Source organism: Mustela putorius, unplaced genomic scaffold (genome assembly GCF_011764305.1).
Source record: "Mustela putorius furo isolate JIRA1106 unplaced genomic scaffold, ASM1176430v1.1 tig00000854_pilon_pilon_pilon, whole genome shotgun sequence".
Taxonomy (NCBI): domain Eukaryota; kingdom Metazoa; phylum Chordata; class Mammalia; order Carnivora; family Mustelidae; genus Mustela; species Mustela putorius.
In genome coordinates this window covers 7,125,308-7,150,971 of record NW_025421496.1, presented here as the reverse complement: position 1 = coordinate 7,150,971, position 25,664 = coordinate 7,125,308, and the positions used below count along the sequence as shown (strand labels likewise).

Below are 25,664 nucleotides of genomic sequence, written 5' to 3'. Positions count from 1 at the left end.
CCTAATCTTAACTATCAATTTTAGATTAGTCTTAATATATTAGAGCCAGCACAGAAACACATCTTAACTATCTGGGTCCACTATCTTTCCCAAACATAGTCCAGTACCCTTTTCTAGATTTTTCCACAGTAAAATGTACCAGACTTTTCTGTATCTACCTCTCCCAGCTATCTAAATCTAGTGTTAGTTGTTTCTCCTCCCTGCACGATTCTTAAGACACAATACTTGCATCAAATTCAAGTCTGTGGTTGCCTGCCTTCCTGCCTCTGTCGATACCAAATAAAGTCCCCACACTAGTTAATTCCCTTTTGGGCTCCACAGGTAATGCAGTCTAGTTCCTATGCCTGGGTTTAGCCAGTAAATTATTTCAAAATCTTTGTACTTCAAAAAACTCATGTTACAAAAATGCAATGAGATTCTAAATCACTTTAGGCTTTAATTAAGCAAGTTTCCAAATTCAAATAGTAACAAACTACCGATTTGTCACAAATTCGCAAGCTATCTGGGAAGGGCAAATGTATTTCTTTGCTACTGCTTGTCTTATTTGTTAAAAATAGAGCTTCAACAACATATGCCAAGCACTGGTGACACAAAAATAAATAAGGCTCAGTCCCTGCCCTTGAAGAGGTCATAGTCATTTAAAAAAAAAAAAAAAAAAGGTAGTTTGCACTGACTATCACAACAGGAGCCCATCTAAGGGAACAGTTTTACTTGTGCGGGTCCTATCTCATTCCAACTGCATACTCAACACATAGTCATCGGTGGGCTCAACTCTAACAGGAATAAAAGTGCTCTATTTCCCTGAAAATCTAAGTCCCTTTCAGATCCTGAGATTATAATGTTGCGACTACGCTATTTTAACATCTATCTAGAAAGAAGAAAACTAAAGTTAGGGAGTTTAAAAGTCCTACCACAGTGCCCAGCCCATAGTGAGAATTCGATACATGCCTGCAGAATAAAAGATCATAAAAGCGGTTCTTTACTGTGCCTTCTCTCATTTCCCTCTTTAATAATTAGCAAATTTGAGAACATCCGGACCACCTTCGACCTTATTAGTTTCACCCACCAGTTAAAGACACTGAGCGCCATCATTCACCGCTAATGTGCCTGCACGTTCAAAGCGCCAAGGGGGTTGGGGTGAAAATCTGATGCAGCTCTCACAAGAACTGGCAACAGTTTGGGAAAATTCGTCCTACGGCATCCCACGTGTAGGTGAACTTGGGTTCTCCGTGTGTTCGGTTTGGAGGACATCGACAACACATAAAGATCATGCCCAGCACCGGCCGATTTTACCACCGTCATCTTCTATCTGCAATTGTTAACAGCACTTTTCCGGTCACCCCCACCGGCCTCACAGCCAAACCTTGAACGAGGGATGGAAGGCAAGAGAGCTAATCTGATCCCGAGGTCGGAAGACACGAGGCTGGGCAGCAGACGGCGCGGCAGACACGCGGCGGGGCAGGGCCGGGAGGGGCTAAGGTGGTACGAGGTGACTCAGGGGCCCCGAGGTCAGATCTGGCGGCCCGGTCCCGGCGCCCCGGAGGCGTGGCGGCCGAGGGCGAGCGCGGCGGGCGCCCCCGTTCCGGCGGGTCCGCCGCGACCCGCGGGCACCTCGATGGGCTGCGCCGGGGTCCGCCACGGGCTTCTTACCCGTAGTAGCGGAAGGCATTAATGATCTTCCAGAAGTGCTCGCGCTCCAGCCGCTCCTCCTCCTCCTCCGTGCTGCGCGCGGCCGCCGCCGCCGCCGAAACCGCCGCGGCCGAGGCCAAACGCCCGGCGGAGAACTGCACTTCCACCTCCTCGCTCCCGCTGCGGCCGCCGCCGCCTCCCCCGCAGCCCTCGGGCAGCTGAGAAGCCGGCGGCGGAGGGCGCCGCCGTCGCTGCATCGCCGCCGCGGCCCTAGGCCTGGCTCGCTTGCGTCTCGCCGCGACTGAGAGCGTGGTGGCGGCTGCTCGGCCTTCCTCTAGACGGCGCCCGCCGCGGACCTGCCCCCAGCTCGCGGTGCGCTCCGCCCCCGCCGCCCTCAGGCCTCCATCCGCGCCGGGCTCCGCCAGGTCTTCAGGAGCGCCCGGCACGAGCGCGCATGCGCCCGCGAGGGTACGCCGGAGGGCCGCCGCCGCCTGCGCTCATTTGCTGCGGGCCTTCGCCGACAGCGCGCTGCCGTAACGACGACGCGCCCAGTGGGCGGGGCGAAGGGGCAGGTGGGAGGAGTGAAGGAGGAGATCCCTGCTGGGGTGGGGCTGGCACCTGCGGGAAGCCGCGTGGGTTGGTTTAACAGCTTGAAAGTGCTGGATTCTGGAGCCAAGTCTAAAGGAAGGAAAGGTGGAAAAAAGAGTTCAGCTTTGATGAATTTATTAGGAAGTTTTATTTAAGAAAATCTAGTGGGAAGATTTAAGCTTTATTTTCTAAATCTATTTCCATTTTTAATTACATAGGGAAGAGAATCATCATCATCTTTTCAGTGTTTAGAGGCTTGCGAAAATCCTATTCCCGTCCTGACTGGTGACGGCGGCAGAGGAAAAAGATGTTAAAGCCAAACCCTACCCGGTATCCACGCTTTGGAAGACCACCAAAATGCACAGAAGCCACAGTGCCTCAACACTGGCGCCAGGCATCTCATGGTGGCCCTTAGCAGTGCAGGACTTAACGTCTTCCTCTTCATCTACATACACTTTCTATCTCATTTGTCTCTGACCTCGTAGTTAAAATAGGTGCCTCACACACATTTAATATTATTCTTAGGAAATAACTCATTTTATTCAATTTTATCTACACTCAGCATATCAGTTTTACAAAAAAGTACTTAAAAGAAAAGATTGCTTTATTCAGAACAGTTAAACATGCCCAGGAAGCAAAAATTCCATAAAAAAAAAAAAACCATAAAATCATACTGAAATGGAAGTGGTTTCATATTTTCATAATTTAAATTACTAATTTAAGGGCAAAGCTTTAAATAAACTCCTGTGGTTATGCTATGTTAATATTCCGTTTTTATACAAGATTTTTAGAAAAAATTTAAGTCTTTTTTTTTTTTTTGACAGACAGATCAGAAGTAGGCAGAGAGGCAGGCAGAGAGAGAGAGGAGGAGGAGGCAGGCTCCCTGCTGAGCAGAGAGCCTGATGTGAGGCTTGATCCCAGGACCCTGGGATCATGACCTGAGCTGAAGGCAGAAGCTTTAACCACTGAGCAACCCAGGTGCCCCTTAAGTCTTTTTTTTAATATTAATGCAGAAATATGTGGTCCAGAATTCAAAAGGAAACTACAAAGGGTTACAAATGTGGAGTTTCTGTGCCCTTCACCCTAGCCATCTTTATCCCCTACACAGACACAGTGTATCAAATTCTTGGCCATTCTTGCGCATTTTCTATCCACTGTGGATAGAAATAATCCAGTGTGGATTTTTCTTAGAGACCCCTGTGTGTTTGTAAGTTATATATATAGTCTCATGCTATTAACTGTTACCTCTACTGTTTTCATATATACATGTACACATCAATATACAAATTATCTATGTAATAATTTTGATGCATTGGTATAGGTCTAAATGACCTAATAAAGACCAAAATGCCATGGATAATTATAATCAGCATAATACTTTTTATCATCCTGGGAAGTATAACAAACCTTTCTTTTTGAGAGAGAGAAAGAAAGATAGAGAGCTGGGGTGATGGGATAGAGACAGAGGGAAAGAGAGAATCCCAAGCAGCCTGCACAATTAGAGCAGAGCCTGACAAGGGACTAGATCTCACAACCCTGAGAGCAGGACCCAGGCGGAAATCAAGTCAGATGCTTAACTAACTGACCCAACCAGGTGCAACATTTTCAAATTAATTTCTTGATCCCGCCTCATTACTAGGTAAGAATCTTAGGGTCTGTGTCATTAAAGTGCTCAACCTTAATCTCAGTTGTGATTTCACAGATGAGGAACCTAGGGAAACAGCAATTAAGTGATTCCAGGGACAGAGTACATTACTGGCACTATACCTTCCTAGCCAAGTCTCCTGCCTATATTTTGTCAGTATTTGGTTATGATACTGACTGAATTTTGCGCTGTTCAACATTTTCCAAATTGTTTTTTTCCCCCTATTGTATCACCTTATTTGTTCACAACTCTGTGAAGGAGGTGTTATTATTGTCTTCCTTTAACAAATGAAGACACCAACTCAGAGAAATTAATAGTCTTGCCAAGGGATACATTAACAGCAAAGCTGGGGCACCTGGGTAGCTCAGAGGGTTAAGCCTCTGCCTTTGGCTCAGGTCATGTTCTCAGGGTCCTGGGATTGAGCCCCACATCCGGCTCTCTGCTCAGCAGGGAGCCTGCTTCCCCTTCTCTCTCTGCCTGCCTCTCTGCCTACCTGTGATCTCTCTCTGTGTGTCAAATAAATAAAATCTTTAAAAAAATAAATAAACAACAGAGCTGACATTCATCTATTCATTCATTCCTTTCAACAAATGTGCTGATTGCCTCCTATGTTTCTTGCACTGAGTTAAAGGCAGCTAGAAGCTGAGCTTTTTAGTCTTGACTTGCCAGTTTGCTAACTATGACTGTTTGAAAAGTAATTTGAGACCTCAATTACATTATTTCTTTAAAAAAAAAAAAGATTTTATTTATTTGAGAAAGAGCAAGCACACCACCAGGGGAAGGGGCAGATGGAGAGGGAGAATTCGACTCTTCACTGAACAGGGAGCCTGATGTGGAACTCAGTCTCAGGACCCCAAGATCATGACCTGAGCCAAAGTCATGAGCTTAACCAACTGAGCCACCCAGGTGCCCCTTGATTACATTATTTCTAAAATGAACATATAACCCTTATTACAGGGTCATCAAGAGGAATAAATGAGATAAAGAATGAGAAATGACTGGTATATCTGCTCAATAGATGTTCGTTGTTGTTTTTTTTTCTCTTCCTTTCAAAGGTCTTTAGGATAAATTTTTAGCCTTGTTTTAAAACACTTTTAGGACTTCCTTGACCTTATTTCTTTGCAGTGAGTTTCTCCTATAGAAATCTCCCCAAACCAAGGGGTCATTTGGGCTGAAACATTTTCATCAGAAAGAGATCAGTTAATCTCCAGGAATTAATAACCAAAAAGCCATCATTCTTCCTTCAGTTATTCTGAAAAACTATTAGTTAAACAGTTACAACTCACACACTAATATATACATACACTGCTGATGAGAATGTAAAATGGAACAGCCACTGTGGAAAAAGGTATAGCAGTTTCTTACACCCAGTAATTGCACTCTTGGACATTTATCCCAAGGAAATGAAAAGAAAAATGGGTTCACACAAAAACCTCATTTCCATGAATGTTCATGGTAGCTTTATTTGTGAAGGCCAAAAATTAGTAACAACTCAAATGTCCTTTGGCAGATGAATGCTTAAAGAAACTGGGGTGCACCCATACCATAGGATACTTACTTGGCAATAAGAAAAGGAAGATTTATTTATACACCCAATAAATCAAATGAATCTCAAAAGAACTACGGTTGGTGGGGGGGGGGGAAATCTCAAAGGCTTACAGATACTATATGATTCCATTTACATATTTTATCTTGAAATGACAAAATTATGGAGTTGGGAGAACAGATTATTGGCTGCCAGAGTTTAGAGATGGTGAGGAGGAAGGGTGGTGTCTGTGGCTGTGAAAAAGAAACTTTCTTTTTTTTTTTTTTTAAGTGTTTCATTTATTTGGCACAGAGCTAGAGAGCACTAGTAAGCAGAGCAGCAGGCAGAGGGAGAGGGAGAAGCAGGCTCTCTGCTGAGCAGGGAGCCCAATGTAGGGCTCAATCCCAGGACTCTGGGATCATGACTTGAGCCAAAGCGGACTATTAACTAACAGGGCCACCCAGGCGCCCCTGTGAAAGGAAATCTTGTGATAGAACTGTATCCTGACTATGGTGGAGGTCACACAAATGTACGCTTTGATGAATTGCATAGAAACTAATATACATGCCATATATCATAAATGAATACATACCAAACTGGTGAAATTGAATAAGGGCCATTGATTGTATCAATGTCAACTTGCTGATTGAGATATTATGCGATAGCTATGCAGGATATTGCTATTGCAGAGAAGGATATAGGGAATCTGTCTGAATTATTTCTTACAACAGTAAACCGATCTACAATAATGTCAAAACAAAAAGTCTTTAAAATGATACATAAACCTGTGACTTCTACTTTATTCTTATCGATACATTTTTACATTTCAGCCCAGAAGAAGTTTCTAAGTAAATTATGTTTCTTATTTTAAAAAATTTGAATTATGGGAATTTTCAAACTGAAAAATGTAGAGATAAAAACATAGGCAATTGGGGCACCTGGGTGGCTCAGTGGGTTAAGCGTCTGCCTTCCAGTCAGGTCATGATCTCAGGGTCCTGGGATCGAGCCCCACATCGGGCTCTCTGCTCAGCAGGGAGCCTGCTTCCTCCTCTCTCTGTCTGCCTCTGTGCCTACTTGTGATCTCTGTCTGTCAAATAAATAAATAAATCTTTTTAAAAATAAATAAATAGAAAATAGGCAATCTATTATATTATTGTAATCCTTCATCCAATTTCACCAATTCTCGACAGTTTAGTAATCTTGTTTTATCAAACCCCACCTTGTGGATTGTTGCTTTTTCCCCTCTCCTCTTCTTATCATGCCCCTTTTTTGCCTTTTTTTTTTTTAAGGAAGCTAGATCATTTAACCTGCAGAATATTCCATATTTTAGGGGTGCCTGGGTGGCTCTTTGGGTTAAAGCCTCTGCCTTCAGCTCAGGTCATGATCCCAGAGTCCTGGGATCAAGCCCTGCATTGGGCTCTCTGCTCAGCAAGAAGCCTACTTCCCTCTCTCTCTCTGCCTGCCACTCTGCCTACTTGTGATCTCTCTCTCTGTCAAATAAATAAATAAAATCTTAAAGAAAAAAAAAAAACACCAAAAAGCAAAATATTCCATATTTTGGATTTGGCTGATAGTTTTCTCATGGCACCATTTCTTGCTTCCTTTACTCAATACTATGTTTCAAAACTTTATCTACATTGTATAGAGCCATGAGGTACTCCTTGGGTGAACATATCACAATTTACTTTTTATTAGATGACGTCTTACTTTTTTTCATGTACACCCCAGCTCCCTTATCCATTTTTATTTTTCTTCAGAGCACTTAGCACTACCTGACATTGCATTCCTGTAACAGCTAATTTTAAACATCAACTTGACTGGTTAAGAGATGTCCGGAGAGCTGGTAAAATATTATTGCTGGGTGTCTGGACAACAGATTAGCATATGAATCAGGGGACTGAGTACAGAAGATCATTCTCACCAATGCAGGTGGGCTTCCTCCAATCTTCTGGGAGCCTGAGCAGAACAACAACAACAACAACAAACAAACAAACAAACAAACAAAAACCAGCAAACAACAACAACAACAAAAACAGAAGAAGGGTGAATTTTCTTGAGTTGAAACAATCAGCCTCTTCCACCCTTGGACATCAGAGCTCTTGGTTCTCAGCCTGTCAGACTCAGACCTTGACGTACACCGTCAGTCCTCTATTCTCAGGCCTTCAGACTTAATTTGCTTCATTTCCATTTTCTTCTCAACTATGAATCTGCTAAAGGACTTTTATCACTAAGAGTCTGTTGGAAGCTACTCAACCTGCGTCAGATTTCTTAGCTACATCCAACAGAATCCATTTGAGCTGTTTGAAGCAGAAAATGATTTATTAAAATGCTGGCACACAAAATTTTTAGGAAAACCCTGGCAACCCAGCTTGAATACCGTACAAAAATAATATAGCACTATACCTGTTGTTCCAAGGGAAAGGGTTTCAATGGACACTAATCCCACTTCTGCCCACCATTCATCACTTATAACGTTAAGGACCAAATACAAATAACAAAGCCTGTGCTACAATCACCCTGAAAAAAACCAAATGCTTCTGCCATAAGATCAAATTTCCCCATATGTAGCCATACCATGTTCATGTCCGCCTTCCAAGTTAGAATCTTAGTTACAAAGGAGTGTGGGGATTGTTTTTCAGCTTTCTAACCTCTAAGGTAAAGGAAGGAATGCAGGAAAGTGGAAGGAGGTGGTGTTCAGAGAGCTGATCTATGCAACTGCCAGAATGACTATTTGTGTGTCACTAATCAGCACTGTAAATGCTGGCTGACTGGGTCCAAGTGACAAGCAGCAGTGCAGTGTGGAGTCAAAACACCGGATCTGGCTTAGGAGGTGTGGGCTATGATGTTGACCTGACTTGAGTAGGTATATGACCTTAGGGACAGCAACCAAACTCCCTGGACTTTGCCCAGATCTATAAAATGCAAAGACTGGGCAATTGTTCTTTTTTTTTTTTTTTTTTAAAGATTTTATTTATTTATTTGACAGAGAGAGAGATCACAACTAGACAGAGAGTCAGGCAGAGAGAGAAGGCGAAGCAGCCTCCCTGCTGAGCAGAGAACCTGATGCGATGTGGGGCTCAATCCCAGGACACTGAGATCATGACCTGATCTGAAGGCAGGAGCTTAATCCACTGAGCCACCCAGGCACCCCTGGACAATTGTTCTTATACCATCCTTCTATGATTCAAAAATAACTTAACAGGCAATATCTTTTGATTTCAAGCAGTCTTCTTCTTCTTCAGAAAAAGGGCCGTCAGTCAACAAGTTTTATATCTGCAGTTTTTTTTTTAAGATTTTGTTTATTTGTCAGAGGAAGAGAGAGCACAAGCAGAGGGAGCAGTAGGCAGAGGGAGAAGCAGGCTTCCCACTGAGCAAGGAGCCCCACGTGGGACTCGATCCCAGGACCTTGGGATCATGACCTGAGCCAAAGGGAGACACTTTACCAACTGAGGCATCCAGGCTTCCCTATTAAACTATTTTTTAAAATACCTTGGTATCCAGGATAAATCCCTGAACACCATTTCCAAAGCTGATCTTCCACTGATATACAGAGTGGATAGACATGATGAATTAAAAGAAGGAAACTCCATGCTCTACTATCTGAACAAACAGTTTGAACTTGCTTTCCTACTTTTGATAAAATGCTTAATGAAAGCTCTTAGTTGTCCTCGTGTGCCAATGAAGTAACTCCCTCATAATTCTCAAGTCCGTTTCATAATGATTCAATGTTTGAAAATACAGGCTCAAAAATCTGAAGACCTATTCATCTACTAAGCCTAAGTATAGAGGATTATACTTACACAATGAGAAGATATTCCATTGGAAGTTTATATTTATATATTATATTGGTTTGCCTTTTAATCGGCTGCTTCACCAAGTTTCTTTGAGGGTAGGAGGCATATTTGTTTTGTTCATGCCCAGATCCCCAACACCTGGTACAGTGTCTGGCACATAAAGATTTTCTGTAACCATTTTGTGAAATAAATAAATGCATTTATAACTTCCAGGTTCCATGCTGAACACCGCACATATATAATTGCATATAACTTATATACAATAGTGTTCCCATCCTTTTTTTTTTTTTAAACAGATGAGAACACTATAAAGACTTCAAGTGACTCTATCAAAGTCACACAGCTATTGGATGGGAAAGCCCTGATTTGGAAGCAAGTCTACAAGTCCCAGAAAGCTACTAACCACTGAGTCTACTGCCTGTAGTGAAATTGGTCTTCTCCTTAGACAAGTTTCATGAAGTCCCTTTTCTTTGGAAAACATTATTAACTTGGAAATAATTATTTACAGAGATTTAACACTCTTAAGTGGGCAAGAAGAGAGACAGATGTTGTTAACCAAAGCTGAGAGACTAGGTTGCCCCAGCAATATGTTTGTGGAGACTTATTCTTAATGTGAAATATCTTGATTTTATATCAACACAGACTCAAATTGCTATTGACCTAAAAATCTTATGGAAAAAGGAAAAGGTCACTTGGGACTTCCTTGGCTCACTAAAAAAGTTCCCATGTAATCATGAACCTTGTTCTAGGATTTATAATTTTTATTCTTGGAATTCCTCTTCTGTTTATTCTGCTCTTTATGGGTCCAGTCTTTATCTTAGAACTAGCTTATTTTGCCTTTGTGTTTGTGTGTTTTTTTAAAGATTTTATTTATTTATTTGGCAGACAGAGATCATAAGTAGGCAGAGAGGCAGGTAGAGAGAGAGGGGGAAGCAGGCTCCTTGCTGAGCAGAAAGCCCCATGCAGCTCAATCCCAGGACCCTGAGATCATGACCTGAGCCGAAGGCAGAGGCTTACCCCACTGAGCTACCCAGGCACCCATGCCTTTGTGTTCTTTGTTCTAATACTTGGATCTAGACAAAGTATACCATCATTTAGTCTTAAAATAACAAGCACACTCTCCCCTATAAAACTAGAGATATGACTCCTATAAATAGTTTCCTTGTACTTTTTGTGAATTTCTATATTGTTAATCATAGGAGTCAAGAGCCAGTTGTAGTATTTGTATGCACATTTTATTTTAATGTTCCCAATTGTTATTCTCAAATTTGGCATGAAAATTCTATTTCTATTGTGTTTTCATTTTTTAAATAAAAAGTGAAGATGGATTTCTGTGTAAATTGCAAATGGTAGTTGGTTTACAAAATGTATCATAGCTTATCTACTGCTAGGGTCACTCTCTCTTCCCAGGAACACTAAAATGATCCTTACACAGTTATCTTTCCATCCCACAAACTCCAAATCTTTTTTGTTGCTGCCATTGGGGAACACTTCAAATTAAAGAGATGCTTTGAATTGACATTATTCCAAGCTTTCCTATCCAAAAATTTAGGGTTCAGTTACCCTATAAGCTTGCTCATGTCTGATTAAGCTACTAGCCAAGCAAATGTACTTCCAAAAATCATTTGGGAAGAATTATATAACTATTACTTCCAAAGAAAGCATCAAAGTAGTAATCATGGGGGGGAAAAAATCAAGCGTTTGGACTTCCAAGTGTGTAAACCTGGCAATTCACAGACCTGTTCCCCTGGGGATAAAAATACATTGTATGTTTATAAAAAAATTAAAAATAAATTAAATTTAAAAAAAAAAGAGTTTGGGCTTCCTTACACTTATTTTACTGATTTTGTTTTTGCTGGTAGTAGTTCAAATTACCTACAGTGGTGAAGATGCGAGTGCCACTGAATTTTCAGGGCCAAAGGCCTATACAGTCATCTGAAAAGCTCCACAAGAAGCATGGATTTGTACTTTGTCTGGGGACCTCCCACAAGTAGGAAAGACACCTTCTGCTTCTCTCTTTTCTGCTCAGACAGTCTCTCAGAGCCTGTCCTTGTTCCACCATTTGTCCCTCAACTTTTCTGTAATGATTACGAAGACATAATACTGGCCTGCTCTATTTGAATGATCAGAATCACTATTATACTATGACTTCTGGCTCTCCCTTTAAAAGTCTGTCAGTTTCTGAGAGGTTTCCCCTTTGTCTAGCCTTCAATGAGCTACACCTGTTGCCTACATTTGCCACTCAAGAGCATGGTCTTTGCACCAGCATCATTGACATCTTCTGGAAATTTCTTAGAAATGAAATGCAGTATGTCAGGCCTTACCTCCCGAATCTGAACCTGCCTTTAAACAAGGACCCCAGGTGATTCATAGGCACACGAAAATGTGACAAGTCCTGCTTTAGAAACAACACAGAACATGTATCTATGAATCCATTTGCTGATAAACCAAAAGCTCATATGTATCCTTCTCTCTGGGAGCCTATGTCAGAATGAGCAGAACACCTAATTAAAAGAAGTTTCAGTCATAAGGACATTTACCCTCATAAATAACATGAAGTTCCAAGTTAAGACAGCTCCAGGTTGAGTCCTCCATATCATCAACCCAGTCCCTGCCTTCCTCCCTGTGCTTGAAAAGTATGTCAGCGTATCCCTCACAATCAAAATGGTTGCCACAGTTCCGGGCATCACACCCAGACACAACAAATCCAGCAGAGAAGAGAGTCTGTTTCCTCCTACACCTGTCCCTTTTCTTCAGTAAGTACACCTTTCCTGGAAGTCTCCCAGAGACTTCTCATCAGTGCGTCACATTCCCATTTCTAAAATAATCATAGGCAAAGGATATAGAATTAACTTGACAGGCTTAGACTAATTAGTATATTCTTCATAACCCTGAAACACATACCTGATCTACCTCTTATCAAGAAGAAAGATGAAGCGTGGGGTGGAGATGGGGAGTGCGGCGTTTGCGCAGGGGGTAACTGATAATAACTTTATCTTCAAGTGTAAATGGAAAAAAAAGAATAGAGTGGGGATGATGGAAATCCTCTCTAAGGAATGAATCCCCACTGATTTAATATAGGCCCATGTTAGAAGCATAACTAACTAAATATGCACATAATTAATGTTTGGCTTCAGTTTACTTTATTGCACTCGATGCTCTGTGCCAAATGAACCCCTAATATGTACTTTACTTGCTAATAAATAGGCTTACATAAAAATGATTTGGGGCAAGGCCTGGCCTAAGTAAAAAAAAAAAATCTGGTCTATTGCAACCCTTTTAACTTATCTGCCAGCCTTCAGACTTCCCGCCTGTGTATTAGATATGGAGAGATTTCATGTGATTCTTTTTTTTCAATAAATAATTTTCTTTTCCAAAAGTCAATTGATAATGTTGCTTTTCTGATTCAAATCCCTCAGTGGTGTTCCACTACCCTTCAGATAAATTCCAGGAGCATAACATAACCTCCTGCCCAGTGGGCAAGAGGCAGTCTTTCCTGTCGCGCCCCAGCAGTCAGCTCCCACCCCTCATCCTCACTCCCAAAAGTCACTCCTTCCTTTACAATTTCAGAGTTCTTCTTCCTCTGGTTCTGTGTTTCTCACACGGCTTTGTAAGTAGTTTTAAAAATATCTGGCTGCCCGATGTTGGTTTATGAATACAAATTTAAAAATTTTTTGAAATAATTAAAAAAGAGGGGCGCCTGGGTGGCTCAGTGGGCTAAAGCCTCTGCCTTCGGCTCAGGTCATGGTCCCAGGGTCCTGGGATTGAGCCCCGCATCGGGCTCTCTGCTTGGTGGGGAGCCTGCTTCCTCCTCTCTCTCTCTGCCTGCCTCTCCGCCTACTTGTGATTTCTGTCTGTCAAATGAATAAATAAAATCTTTTAAAAAAATAATAATTAAAAAAGAGAGACATAAATAAAGACTTATCTTTAAGTCTGAATCCCTAGCAGGTTGTGAGCTCATTTAAGGCACAGACTGGCCCTGCTCCCAGGACCATGCAGGTAAATCTAGAAACATTCAATGAGCATATATAGAGCAAAGGTTGGCAAACTTCTACAGAGAAGCAGATAGTAAATATTTTTGGCTTTGCAGGCCATAAAGTCTGTCCCAACTTCTCAGCTCTGCTGTTATAGCACACAAGCTGCCACACAGAACTTGTAAGGGGATGGGTGTTGCTGTGTTCCAACAAATCTTTGGTTTTTATTTTATTTTACTTTTTTATTATTTTTATTGTTTTTTAAGATTTTATTTATTTACCTGACATAGAGAGACCGAGCAAGAGAGGGAACACAAGCAGGGGGAGTGGGAGAGGGAGAAGCAGGCTTCCTGCCGAGCAGGAGGCCTGATGCAGGGCTGGATCCCAGGACCCTGAGACCTTGACCTGAGCTGAAGGCAGACGCTTAACAACCAAATAAGGTGCCCCAATTAATCTTCACTTAAAAAAAAAAACCCAAAACGGATGACAGTCTGTATTTAGCCCGTGGAACATAATTTGCTTGCCCCTGTTATAGATGAATAAATGTTGAGAATAAAGATGTATATTGCCATAAGGAGTTTTCCTCTTTTTTCCACACCATCTTATGGCCCGTGGGGGCCTCAGACATTATCTCTAGGTCATTCTTTACTGACCTGTCTACTGGATGACAGTTTCCCAGTGTCTGGACCCGTTGGCCCTTTCTCTGTTTCTATCCAAAAAAGTGGAAGGAAGCGAGACAGAATACAACCCAGAGCCCTAAGAAGGGTATTTCCCACACACCAAAGTTGACTCCAAGTTTTACAGACTTAGTAGTTACTCAGGTGCTGCTAATCCTGAGGTGTGAGGTCGGGGAATTGAACCAACCAATAATATCAACTAGCTGAAACTCCAGATTTAAAATAAGAAACACGAAGCTGGAGTCTTGGTTACGAAAGTGCCAGAATTTCACTGTCTTCCTAAAATCTCTAGAAAAATCTGGTTTTTGGTGGGAGGTAATGTTTCTTTCCCACTCTTGATGTGTCCCTCCATGAAAAGGGACTTGAGCCTAGCAGGACCCCCTGACAGTCCCTGTTTTCTACTCACTCTGCCTGGGCAAGGTGGGTTGTCTTATCTGATTGATACATTTGGGAAGAGTAAACTGGGTGCGCTTGACTCATCTCCTGACCTTCCCCCCCCACCCTTGGAAGTAAGTCTGCTTGCAGTTAGCACAATTTCTTGTCTCTTGGGAAAGGTGTCCTGATCCAATGGTGCCTATGACCACATGAGTAAGTCTGACTAATTCTGGATGGAGTTAGAAGGTCTTGTTTGCTTCTCATGTTAAGACGCATTCTCCAGGGTGCCTGGGTGGCTCAGTGGGTTAAGCCTCTGCCCTTAGCTCAGGTCAGGGTCTCAGGATCCTGGGATCGAGGTCCGCATCAGGCTTTCTGCTCCACAGGGAACCTGCTTGCCTCCTCCCTCTGCCTGCCTCTGCCTACTTGTGATCTCTCTCTCTCTCTCGTCAAATAAATAAATAGACTCTTAAAAAAAAAAAAAAAGACACATTCTCCAGCGTAGGCTTTCTCAGTAATAGAAGAAGCATTTTGTCTACCACCAACCTCTCCTTTGTCTTATTGTTCAATGTGTTCTGAACCTGTGTTAACTATACGTTCTTAATTTCTGTATTGGTGATACTCTGCCATCCAGGACCTCCTTGACTGGGGCTAGACTGCCTTTCCAGGGCTAGCTAATTTCCAGAGATAGAAAGTAACTCCCGAGAACCTTTCAGATGCAAACGGATGAATCCAGAATCCACTTCCCCCCAACCATCTCCTTTATCAAGCTCTTACACACTAAGCCAACATTCCCCTTCCCTAATCAATCCAGGACCAGGAACCAGATAATTTAGGACAGGCCTTATACCCTAGAGCTCGCTGGAATTTTTCAAACCAGCCAATCCTGAACCTGCTCGCTCTGCCTTGCTTTCTTGCTTTGCCTTTCTTTTGGAGACCATGATAAAGACTGTCCCCTTGCTCCTTCTAGCTGCAGAAACCCTCTGTGCTTCTCCACGTGGCCCTGTATGGTGTGGTGTGCCCCCTCCTCTTGGGGACTGAGTAACCAACTATCTTTTCAGTGGCAGTCATCCCCTGATTTATTGGTTTCACCATCCCTGAATAAAAATGAAACCCACATTCTAGAACAGGCAGGTGTTATTGGGCCCCTCCAAAGGCTTGAAGAGATAGCTTCAGAAGTTGATGCAAAGTGTGACTTTATACCACAGTCACTGGTATCGAATCCCCTTCTCTCCCCCCATATTTGTTTTTAATCAGGAAGATGGGAACAGAATTATCCACAGAGCAGGGCTCTGATTGGCAACAATTTTGCCCACTTTTCATTTACTCTTGAGATTCTCACTGTTGACTTCCTAGGGCAAAGTAATTTAACCAAGGATTTATCAGTCAGTCTACATGTTACGTGTGAAACGTTCTTAAGTGCTGTGAACACAAGAGAAATGATTGGTCCAACCTTTTAAGCACACCGGGAAAGCAAAACTAGAAAATACTAAACAATGGAGATGATCCAGTGTTAATGGAGTATAGATGAGGTAAAGTGCAGTGGGGATTAAGGGAAGAACAGTCCAGAAGTGGCGTGTGAGCTAGATCTCAAAGGAAGAATTTAACTCGAAGAGGTAAAGAGGTGGGAATGCTCTTTATGGACCGATTGAAGCGAGTTTAACCCCAATGGAAGAAGGATTTATCATTTCTTATTAATGAAAAGATCAGGCATAGGTAGATCTCGAAGCTCAAACTATATCCTCAGGAATCTGTTAGTTGCTGTTTCTTGGCTTTGCCAAATACTACTCTTTTTTAAAGGTTCCAACAAAAAGTTTGGGCAGGGGTCTCATTGGATAGCTTAGTTCATGTGTTCTATATTGAATTGGCGGTTGTAACCAAGGGTTTGTGGTTTTCTGATTAGCCAGGGTCACACGTCCACCCCTGAGCTGGCTGTGGATTCAGACACGTCTGGAACTATGGACTTGATGGCCTTGATGTTTCTCAAAGGAAATTCCGGGTGATGCTCCTGAAAGGTAAAATCAATTCTGGGCGGGAACGTATGCAGATCTTTGGTGTGGTGGGTGAATAAGAGCTTGAGCAAGGTGGAAAGGAAAGCAAAGACCGTTTGATGATAATCCACAGAGAGAAACAGAAGGAAGTAAATTGCAGTCATTCAAGCAGTATGAAATTGTTAGAAACTTTCAAAGTCAGCCAGAAGAGTTTGGGTGAGCCACTCGGCGACAAAGAGTCATTTCAGATTCTGAAGCAGTAGAATGATAACAATGAAAGTAGTATTATGGGAAGATTAATCGGGCAAGAGCCAGAGGATAAACTGCCATCAGGAAGACCAGATGAGGAGATTGTTCAAATAATCCTGAAATGATGTGATAAAGATTTATGCTCGACAGTAATAGTGGAGGAAAGAGAGGAAGGTAAATCCAGATCGCAATTCCAAAGGGGGAAAACAGGGGCAGAGTTGAATATAGGGAATGAATAAAGAATCAAAAAGGATGACAATTGTTGTAGCTAAAGTTACCAAGATATCACTAAGAGAAATTTATAAGGAGAGTGGATTTCTCCTCCTTCCAGTGCCCCCCCGCCCCGCAAGCCTGCTCTCTTACCCTGTGATTTCCATCAGCAGGCTGGATAAAACCTGCCAGAGATCTAAGTACTGGGAGATCATGGAACCCCTCCTCCACCACCGTGTGCAAGCCCACACTAAAATAGAAAATGATAGAATAAGTCAGAAGTCCAACAGTCATGATGTGTCACGTGACGACACTGTGATGTCTGCCTATAACCACAAATACCGTTTTACAGTTTTCTTTCACTGGAAATTTACTTGCTGAAACCCTAATTCATGCTTTGTTTATGTAAGCTAGCACTGCTTGTAAGTAGCAATGTCTTCCTTTCTCACCCTCAGGGTGAAAACACATATTTTTACACTGCACGTGTACTTTGGATTTTTTTTTAAAGGCAACTTCACAATGATGCTCTAAAGCAACGGAAATTTCCCACCCCAGGGGAAATGAAAACAAGGTATTAAAGAGATATCTATAGGTTTGTTACAGTATTGTTCAGAATAGCCAAGACAAGAAAACAACCTAAGTGTTCTTTAGTGGATGAATGGATTAAAAAGATGTGATATGTAGATATACATAGGTCTATATGTATGTGTGTGTGTATATATATATATATATATATATATATATATCTCCATGAACATATACCAATTCTAAAATTCTTATTTATAATTTCCAGATGTTTAAAAATAAAAGCATATCTAGCTAATCTTAGTAGTTAGGGCTATTTGATGGGGTACCAATTATATGTAGACGTAAGGAAAAGAAGAGGGAAGGGAAAGATGGCAAGTGCATTGGGTAAGACAGCCTCATGATTTGGGGGGAGAAGACCGACAGCAGCACTCAAGCAACCAGACTCACCTTCCTCTCCAGGTTCCCCTCTCTGCTCGCTAGATCTCAGAGGATGGATTCTCCTCCATTTTAGGAAACTGAAGAGATTCAGGATTTGGTTGATAGAATATAGAGAATGTGAGGATCCCCTCCAGGAGTAAAGTCTAGCGTGGGGAAGGATGACTGAGTACAAGTTCACAATTTCAAAACTACTGAGGACTGGATTAGTGGGGTACACAGTCGGAGTTATAGTCAACTGTCTCATCATGAACCTTCCACTGTTACAGATTTTAGCTTTTTCCTTTTTGGCTTTAAGTTATAGCTAATGTTTAACATAGCATGTGTCGGATTACTACGCTCAACGTAAAGCATTTGCATGGGTTAAAAATTTAACATTCACAGCGGTTTTATAAAGTAAATGTTAGGGCGCCTGGGTGGCTCAGTGGGTTGGGCCGCTGCCTTCGGCTCGGGTCATGATCTCGGGGTCCTGGGATCGAGTCCCGCATCGGGCTCTCTGCTCGGCGGGGAGCCTGCTTCCTCCTCTCTCTCTCTCTGCCTGCCTCTCTGCCTACTTGTGATCTGTCTCTGTCGAATAAGTAAATAAAATCTTTAAAAAAAAAAAAAAGTAAATGTTAAAAAGGGGTTACATTTTTATTTATTTATTTATTTATTTCAAGACCTGGTGAGAGTTCCTGTAAGTTCACATCTTACCCCACGGTACCTGCCAGACATGCATCGATACCCCTCCCCACCCCATGTCTCTCTTCACTAGGCCTATAGTTGATTGGAATTTGATACAAAGGTACTCTCCCTGCCAGTGTGTCTCCTTTCTACCCACCCCTCAAAATGATTGTAGACCTCATTTTTAAAAAAAGATTATATTTATCTGTTTGTCAGAGAGAGAGAGAGAGAGAGAGAGCACACAAGCAGGGGGAGAAGCAGGCAGAGAGAGAAGCAAGCTCTTGGCTGAGCAAGGAGCCTGGGGTAGGACTCGATCCCAGGATCCTGAGATCATGACCTGAGCCGAAGGCAGATGCTTAACCGACTGAGCCACCCAGGTGCCCCCAATTTTTGACTTCAGAAAGGTTGTAAGAGTAGGGCAGAGCAATTTCATAGTCTTCATTCAGCTTTCTCGGACTTCAGCATCTTGGGTAATGATCAACATGAAGAAGCTGCTATAAAAGCATCAACTGTGGAATTTATTTGTCCTTCACCGGTTTTTCTAGTCATGTCTATCTAATGTTCCAGAAGCCAGTCCAGGACCTGGCACTACATTTCAACATCAGGCCTCCTTTGTCTTCACCAGTTTGGGACAGCTCCTTAGTCTTTTTCTGTCATAACCGTGACACTGTGGGAGAACACTAACCATTTGTTTCACAGCATGTCCCTCGGCTTATCTAGAGTTTTCTCACGACAAGACTGAGGCTCTGCATCTCTGACAAGAATACCAGATGAAGGAATGTGCCCTCCCTGGTGTATCATATTAGGGGGTACATGACGTCACAGACTTTTTCCATCAAGGGTGTGGCATGATACGATTTAGAATTTGCAATGACTACTCTGGCAGCTGGGTACAGAATGAGTTGGAGTGGAGGGAGCCGGTGGTCCAGACCCTGGGAAAGAGACTAGGGGTGAAGACAGTCTGAACAAAGGCTCTGGCTGTAAGGGTGGGGATGAACATCTGAAAATGGGATTTCTGAAGTGAAGCTAATAGGATTTAGGAGCTGTTTCCATAAGTGAAGTGAGAAGAGGAACTGAGGATAATTACTGGGATATTAGGATACAGGGAGATGGTTCACACCACTCTCAGCTGGTGGCCAAAACCTTTCTAATTAAGATTTCTTACGATTTAAAAAATAGTAATTTGCTGGTGTGTGGTGCTGTAAGCGGCTGGTTGAATGTCTGTGGAGAAGATACAGAGAAAGGAGGAGATGCTCGGCCATGCATTTACTCTTGTTTTCAAGCTTCAGGTTTGGAAATTCAGCATCTTTGCTGTGCATGTTTGAGCGGGACAGAAGTGTCAGCATCTCGTCGTGACTCATTTTCTCCGGGTAAAACAGAATTTTCATATGTACTTGACAAATACCTGTGGAGCAGCCCACGAAAGAGTCAGTGCGTCTGAGTCAGGAGCAAAGGAGGGTTTGCAACAGAACGTGATGGGAGCCGCTGCAAATTGTCCCAAAGCCAAGCAGTGGTACATATACACCCGCTTTGTTCTTAAGTCAAAACAGTGAAGCCAAGAGGTAAATTCAAGAGGAAAGTAGTGAAGATGAGTCTTCCTGGCTCGCTTCTGTGTTAGAGACAGAGGGGAGAAGAACACCAGGTCGTCCTAGTGATGGGGCCGCCCACCTGAGCTTCCACGGGCTTAAAAGCCAGTCCTAATTTGTACAGTGCGTGGTAGAGGAAAGAATGCAGTTTAGCTGATTCAAAGCTAGTGGGTTGGGGAGCCTGGGTGGCTCAATGGGTTAAAGCCTCTGCCTTCAGCTCAGATCATGATCCCAGGGTCCTGGATTCGAGTCCCTCATCAGGCTCTCTGCTCAGCGGGGAGCCTGCTTCCTTCTCCCTCTCTGCCTGCTTCTCTGCCTGCTTGTGATCTCTGTCTGTCAAATAAAAAAAAATTTTTTTTCAAAGCTAGTGGGTTATAATTACACATTAAGTATTTATACTTCCTAATAAAATAGAGGTTTTTCACTGCACATCACATTCATCTATAGAGCTTAAAAAAAAAGTACAGATGCCCAGATTCATCCCAAGTGATTCAGATCGATTATTCAAAATGTCTTTGGCAGGAAGTGGCAGAAATGCAACACAAATCACCCTCAGCTGACGATATGGAGTGGGTGGTGTATCATGATCTAATGCTGCGTAACAAATTACCCAATCACCTCAAATGTAGCAGCTTGAAACACAGTGACCTTGTGCAGTTACTCAGAGGGGGTGTTAGGAGTGGGCTCTGCCTCAGAGTTTCTTACCAAGTTGAAATCAAGGTGTCCGTCAGGCTTTAGTCACCTAAAGGCTTGACTGGTGTCCAAAGCCCCATTTCCGGGGTGGCTCAGTACCAGGGCTGGCTATTGGCAGGGGGTCCTACTATTTGCTACATGAACTTTTGCACAGGCCTGCTTGAATATTCTCACCATATGTTGGCTGGTTTTCCTTAGATCAAGTAATCTAAGAGAGCAAGGCCAAAACAGCTTGATCCAATATTATGGCTGGGATTAAGGTTTCTTTGAGGAAGGAAAAGGGGATGGAATTCATAGGTCAGATCATCTGCTGTTCACAAAGGCTGAAGACCCTTCGACAGAGTTTTGGGCCTGGAGCAAACCTACCATATGTTCCATTCATTTTTTATGGGACAAAAGGATTAAAATGTGTCTCGAACGAGGTCTTGAAGGGGAAAGAATAATAATTAAAAAAAAACACAAGGGTTATGTGCGACTTGCCTCTAGCCTTGGCTTTCATCTGTCATAATAACATGTTAACATTTGCAGAGCCCCGTAGATTCTGTCACATGATTTTTCTCACACCTTATTTGATCTGAAGAACAACCTTAGGTTTGTAGGATGGAGACAAGAGGTGGGACTGAAGATGGAGCTAATAATAATAGTCAACACCCACCAGCTGCCAGGCATTTGACTGGATACTTTAGATGCACTAACTCTTGGCACCAAATACCATGAGGCCAATATTAAGAATTTCAATTTGGAGGGCGGCTTCGCTTCCTCGGGCTCAGAGAAGTTACATGGCAGCCCATGGTCAAGCCTCAGAGCTGGAATGAAAACCTGGGTTTTCCTCCTCACAGTTCCATGTGCTTTCCACGTGGCTGCTTCACCAGTCAGCATGAGCAACCATGGCGGCCACTTCCACTGTGCGCTGCGTCCTTGATTTGTCTTCGTCTCTGGCGGCCTAGAACTCCCCAAAAGCCAGAGAGCCCTGTCACCACAGGCCCACACTTACTGAGCCTTCAGCATGACTTGCATTTTGCTTTGGTGAGCACTTTATCGCAAGCCTGTTAAAAGGAAAAAAAAAAAAGAGGACAGAAGAAAGTACATGGGGTTGGAAAGGAAATCAAGTTTACAATTTATACTGAAATAAATCCAATTCTCTGTGAATGTCTACCTTTGTTTGATTTTTATTAAAAATCTGGCTCCGATGCAGACTCCTTCAGTGGCCTCAAGGAACAAATGAGCACCTCATTTTCCTTTGTTGTCAAGTGGGGTAGTATGTCCTAAGCTCGGCCCCAAATTCATGGATGTGGAAGGACAGGTTTGGACATGAATGATGGACATGGTTTGTGTTTCTTGTGTTTGGGAGACATATTGGACTTTTAGGCTGTACACATCAGCCCTATTTCTAATGATCTCAAACTTTCTAAAGGAGTTTACACTTTACAAATAAGCCTAAGTGTGATTTGAGACAATGTTTCCAGCTGTAAGTAAACATTACTTCTCTATGCTGTTTGTTGTTTACTAAAAGCAATAATAGGGGTCCCTGGGTGGCAGAGGTCGTTAAACATTTGACTTTTGATTTTGGCTCAGGTCATGATCTCAGGGTTGTGAGACTGAGCCCCATGGTGGGCTCCACACTGAGGTAAAGCCTGCTTTAGATTCTCTCTCCCTGCCTCTGCCCCCCATTCTCTCTCTCCCCCAATCAATCAATCAATCAATCAAAGCAATAATAATATCTTTAATTACCTAATATAGATATCAAGGCTCTCATCCAATTAATCTATTTCTGTAGACTAGCTAGGCAATAGATCCTCAGTTCTGTATATGGTAAGCACTCTACAGGTTATTGCTTTTTTCTTTTTTTAAAGATTTTATTCATTCATTTTAGAGATAGAGTGAGAGCGAGCCCGTGAGTGAGGGGAAGAGCAGAGGAAGAGAGCCAAGCAGACTCAACACTGAACTCAGAACCTGAGCTCCCATGACCCCGAGATCATGACCTGAGCTGAAACAAAGAGTTAGTCCTCAACCAACTCAGCCATTGAGGCGACCCAATATGATAGCTATTTTTATCATTGAGTGTATTTTCCCTAAAGCTAGGTTACCTCCTAAGAACAATAAGATCCAGACAAATGACTGTTTAATCAGCGAGTCCAATAAGCATCTATGTACTGCCTACTCGGATTAGCACAATTGAACTAGACAGAGAAGTCACGGAGATCAGCATGGATCTAAACAAAATAGCTTCAAGTGCTGATGTCATCCATTCCTGATGCCTTCGTGCCTTCTACCACATTCCCCATTTGTAAAACAGGAACGACAAAAAGTGAAAACTAGTGTGAGCAAGTCCCACCAGAGTTCCTGCTGGGCATGTCTTTTTCCCAGAGTGGGAGAGCCGCAACTCACTCATGGAGGTAAGTTCAAGGGGTGTGTTGAACATGGTGTTTTGAATTGCATGGCTCACATTCCCAGGCACTCCTCACCTAAGGGACTATTGTGTTGACTAATGTGGTATAACACAGTGAACGTAAAAGCTTTCAAAGCTAGAAGGCTACTTTGATTGGTTTTGGATTTCAAACTGTGAAGCCCTTTCGTAGTATGGAAAGTGGGTGGCCAAGAACATGGAGGTGTGATTGCAGGCCAAGTGCAATGGCGCCAGCAAGGCACATCACAGAGTTCTAGGACCAGCCTTGTAGGACAGTAGGTATGGTGGTCAAGAGCTCCCTGCTTGGGTACCAAACCTGGTCCCAACAAGTGTGAGCCATGGAACTTTGGGTAGTTACTATACCTCTCAAAACCTCATTATTTCTGTGGTCACTAATGAGAGCCAACCCTTGTTGGAGAAGGCACTGCCATGGCTCACGAATGCCTGGAAAGCAGCTCTGGTGCCATGCTGATCTAACTCTCTAGAAATCCATCCTCTGGAACTTTCAGGAATCTCCCTCTTTAGGGTGCCATGCCATGAAATGCAGCTCCACAGGGAGCTGCCTCCCCAGAGGTCCTCAGCTATAGTTGCCAACCCACAAGAACCAGAGAAAATCCTTTTCTTCTGCTGTGTCTCTCCAGCGCCTTCTATGCACAAAGCCTAACATCATTCTACCTGGGAAGGGAAAAATATATAAAGGGCCCAGATTAACTTTTGCAGATGAGGCAAAAAGGAAGAATCTGGAGTGATCAATCCAATAACTAGCACATGTGTGATTCTATAATATCTTTCAGGGCTGAGAATACTGATCCTTTCAGGCTGGTAGTGTCCAAGTAACAGCCAGCAGGGCCCGTTCTGGGTCTGTGAGCTGCTGTTGGTCCTCTGTGGAGCAGTCATTCTGAAAGTGTGGTCCCTAGGTCAGCACCATTGGCATCACACGGGAACTTGTTGGAAATGCAAATTCTAAGGGGTGCCTGGGTGGCTCAGTCAGTTAAGCAGTTAAGTGTCTGCCTACAGCTCAGGTCATGATCCCAGGACCCTAGGATCGAGAGGCTCACACTGAGCTTCTTGTTCACTGGGGAGCCTACTTCTCCCTCTCCTTCTGGCACTTCCCCTGGCTTGTGGTCTCTCACTTTCTCTCTCTGTCAAATAAATAAATACAATCTTAAAAAGAAAGAAAGAAAGAAAGAAAAATGCAAATTCTACTACCTTATCCCAGGCTTACTGAGTCAGAAACTCAGTAATGTGTTGAACAGGGCATTGGGGACCTGCTTCTCTGTTTTAACAAGCTGTCCGAGTGATTCTGGTACCTGCTAAGGTTTGAAAACCACTGGTATAACAGTAAGTTCCGGGATCTTGTTGTGCAGGTTTGGAGGCAACAGTCAATACAGATTTCTTTGGCCAAGCTTTAGTCTCAGTTTTTAACCTTGAAGAATGTGACCTAACTTCTCTGGAATCTGGAAGCTCGCAGGGAGCCCATTATTCTATCTCCAGGTCTGAGTTGACAATGTGTTTCTGGACTTGTGGGCATGCACATATCAGATATGCTCGCTTTGGTAAGAAAGTCTGTTTCTGATGTTCTCTTAACATTTCTTTGATGCTCTCAAGGTCATACTCCCCTGATTAGAGCCCTGAGCCAACTACTGCCATTTCCATCTATTTCTGCATGTTTGTAAAAAAGGAGCGCAATGCCTGTTCTACTTTTCCCATATCCTTGCTCTTCCCTAACTCCCCACCCCCACGGATGGACGGTTGGAGGAGCCGCTAGAGCCTCAAGCCGAGGGTCAGCCCAGCCAGAGAGCAGCACGGAGCACACATTAGCTTCCCCCCTCGTGAGCAGGCTTGCCTCCTTGACCAGGTTCCAACAGCCCAGAGCAGGAAGTTTCACGTTTCCCTGACTCAGCCTTTGTCTTCCCAGGCTCCTCAATTTGCAGTCTTCAAAGGAGAGAGAACAGATGATGTAGTCTGGCAGACGACTTTTCTGCCCTTCTTTGCTTTGAAATTAAAATGTGTGCGTGTGTGTGTGCGCGTGTGGGTGCGCGCATGTTTGAGCGGTGTGGGGATGGTGGCCTGGCTCCGGTCCCTCCACTAACTAGCTGCGTGGGGCTGGGCAGGTCACCAGCTCTGGTTTTAACTTCCATCCTGAAATACAGAAGGTTGAACCAGCTGTTACTGCTCCAACATTTTATGATTCTGTGTACTGCCACAAGCATGGCCTTAAAAGGTTAACTTGGTTTGAATCTTACCCTGTGATAGTCTTTGTGATTCCCTCCTCTGTGTGATATTAAGTATGATGAAGCCTTCCTACAGCACAGTCACCAAAAAGGACTGAGGCTACTTACGTACAGAGAGTGGAGATGTCAGCCAGGATTGCTCCTTTCAATATATAAAGAGCTTGTGCTTTTTGAAATAGATGTAATGTCTCATCAATTGTGTGGGTAAGAGGAGCTGCACTGTGAAAATACTCAGCCAGAAATCAGAAAGGAGGTAGTCTTCATTTTGAATTCCTGATTTATTTCCCACCGAGAGTAGTAAGCATAAAGATACTTATTGCCTCTCAAAATGATTCGGCTATTTTTATTTTTAATATCCTTTAAGCTTTTTCATCTCCACTTCAAGGTAAAGAGTCTTTCTCTGACCTAGATTTGCATGCTGAAGTGGGGAGAAAAGTCAAGTGTAGTGATCCTCAGTCAGCAGG

The 25,664-nt window shown here is 43.1% G+C and overlaps 1 protein-coding gene across 5 annotated transcripts in view; it reads right to left on the bottom strand.

The window, feature by feature from the left end:
• Positions 1-2,091, bottom strand: part of CARNMT1 (carnosine N-methyltransferase 1) — a 50,557-nt gene extending 48,466 nt beyond the window's left edge. For 2 of the 5 annotated variants that reach the window (XM_013045679.2, XM_045085379.1), the window contains exon 1: positions 1,651-2,087. In XM_013045679.2, the coding sequence (XP_012901133.1) occupies positions 1,651-1,886 (236 nt within the window). In that variant the 5' untranslated portion in view covers positions 1,887-2,087. Of the gene's footprint in view, positions 1-1,066; positions 1,586-1,650 lie in introns of those variants that run through there. The other 3 variants (XM_004772112.3, XM_004772111.3, XM_045085380.1) reach the window with 3 other exon arrangements.
• Between the last annotated feature and the right edge of the window lie 23,573 nt (positions 2,092-25,664).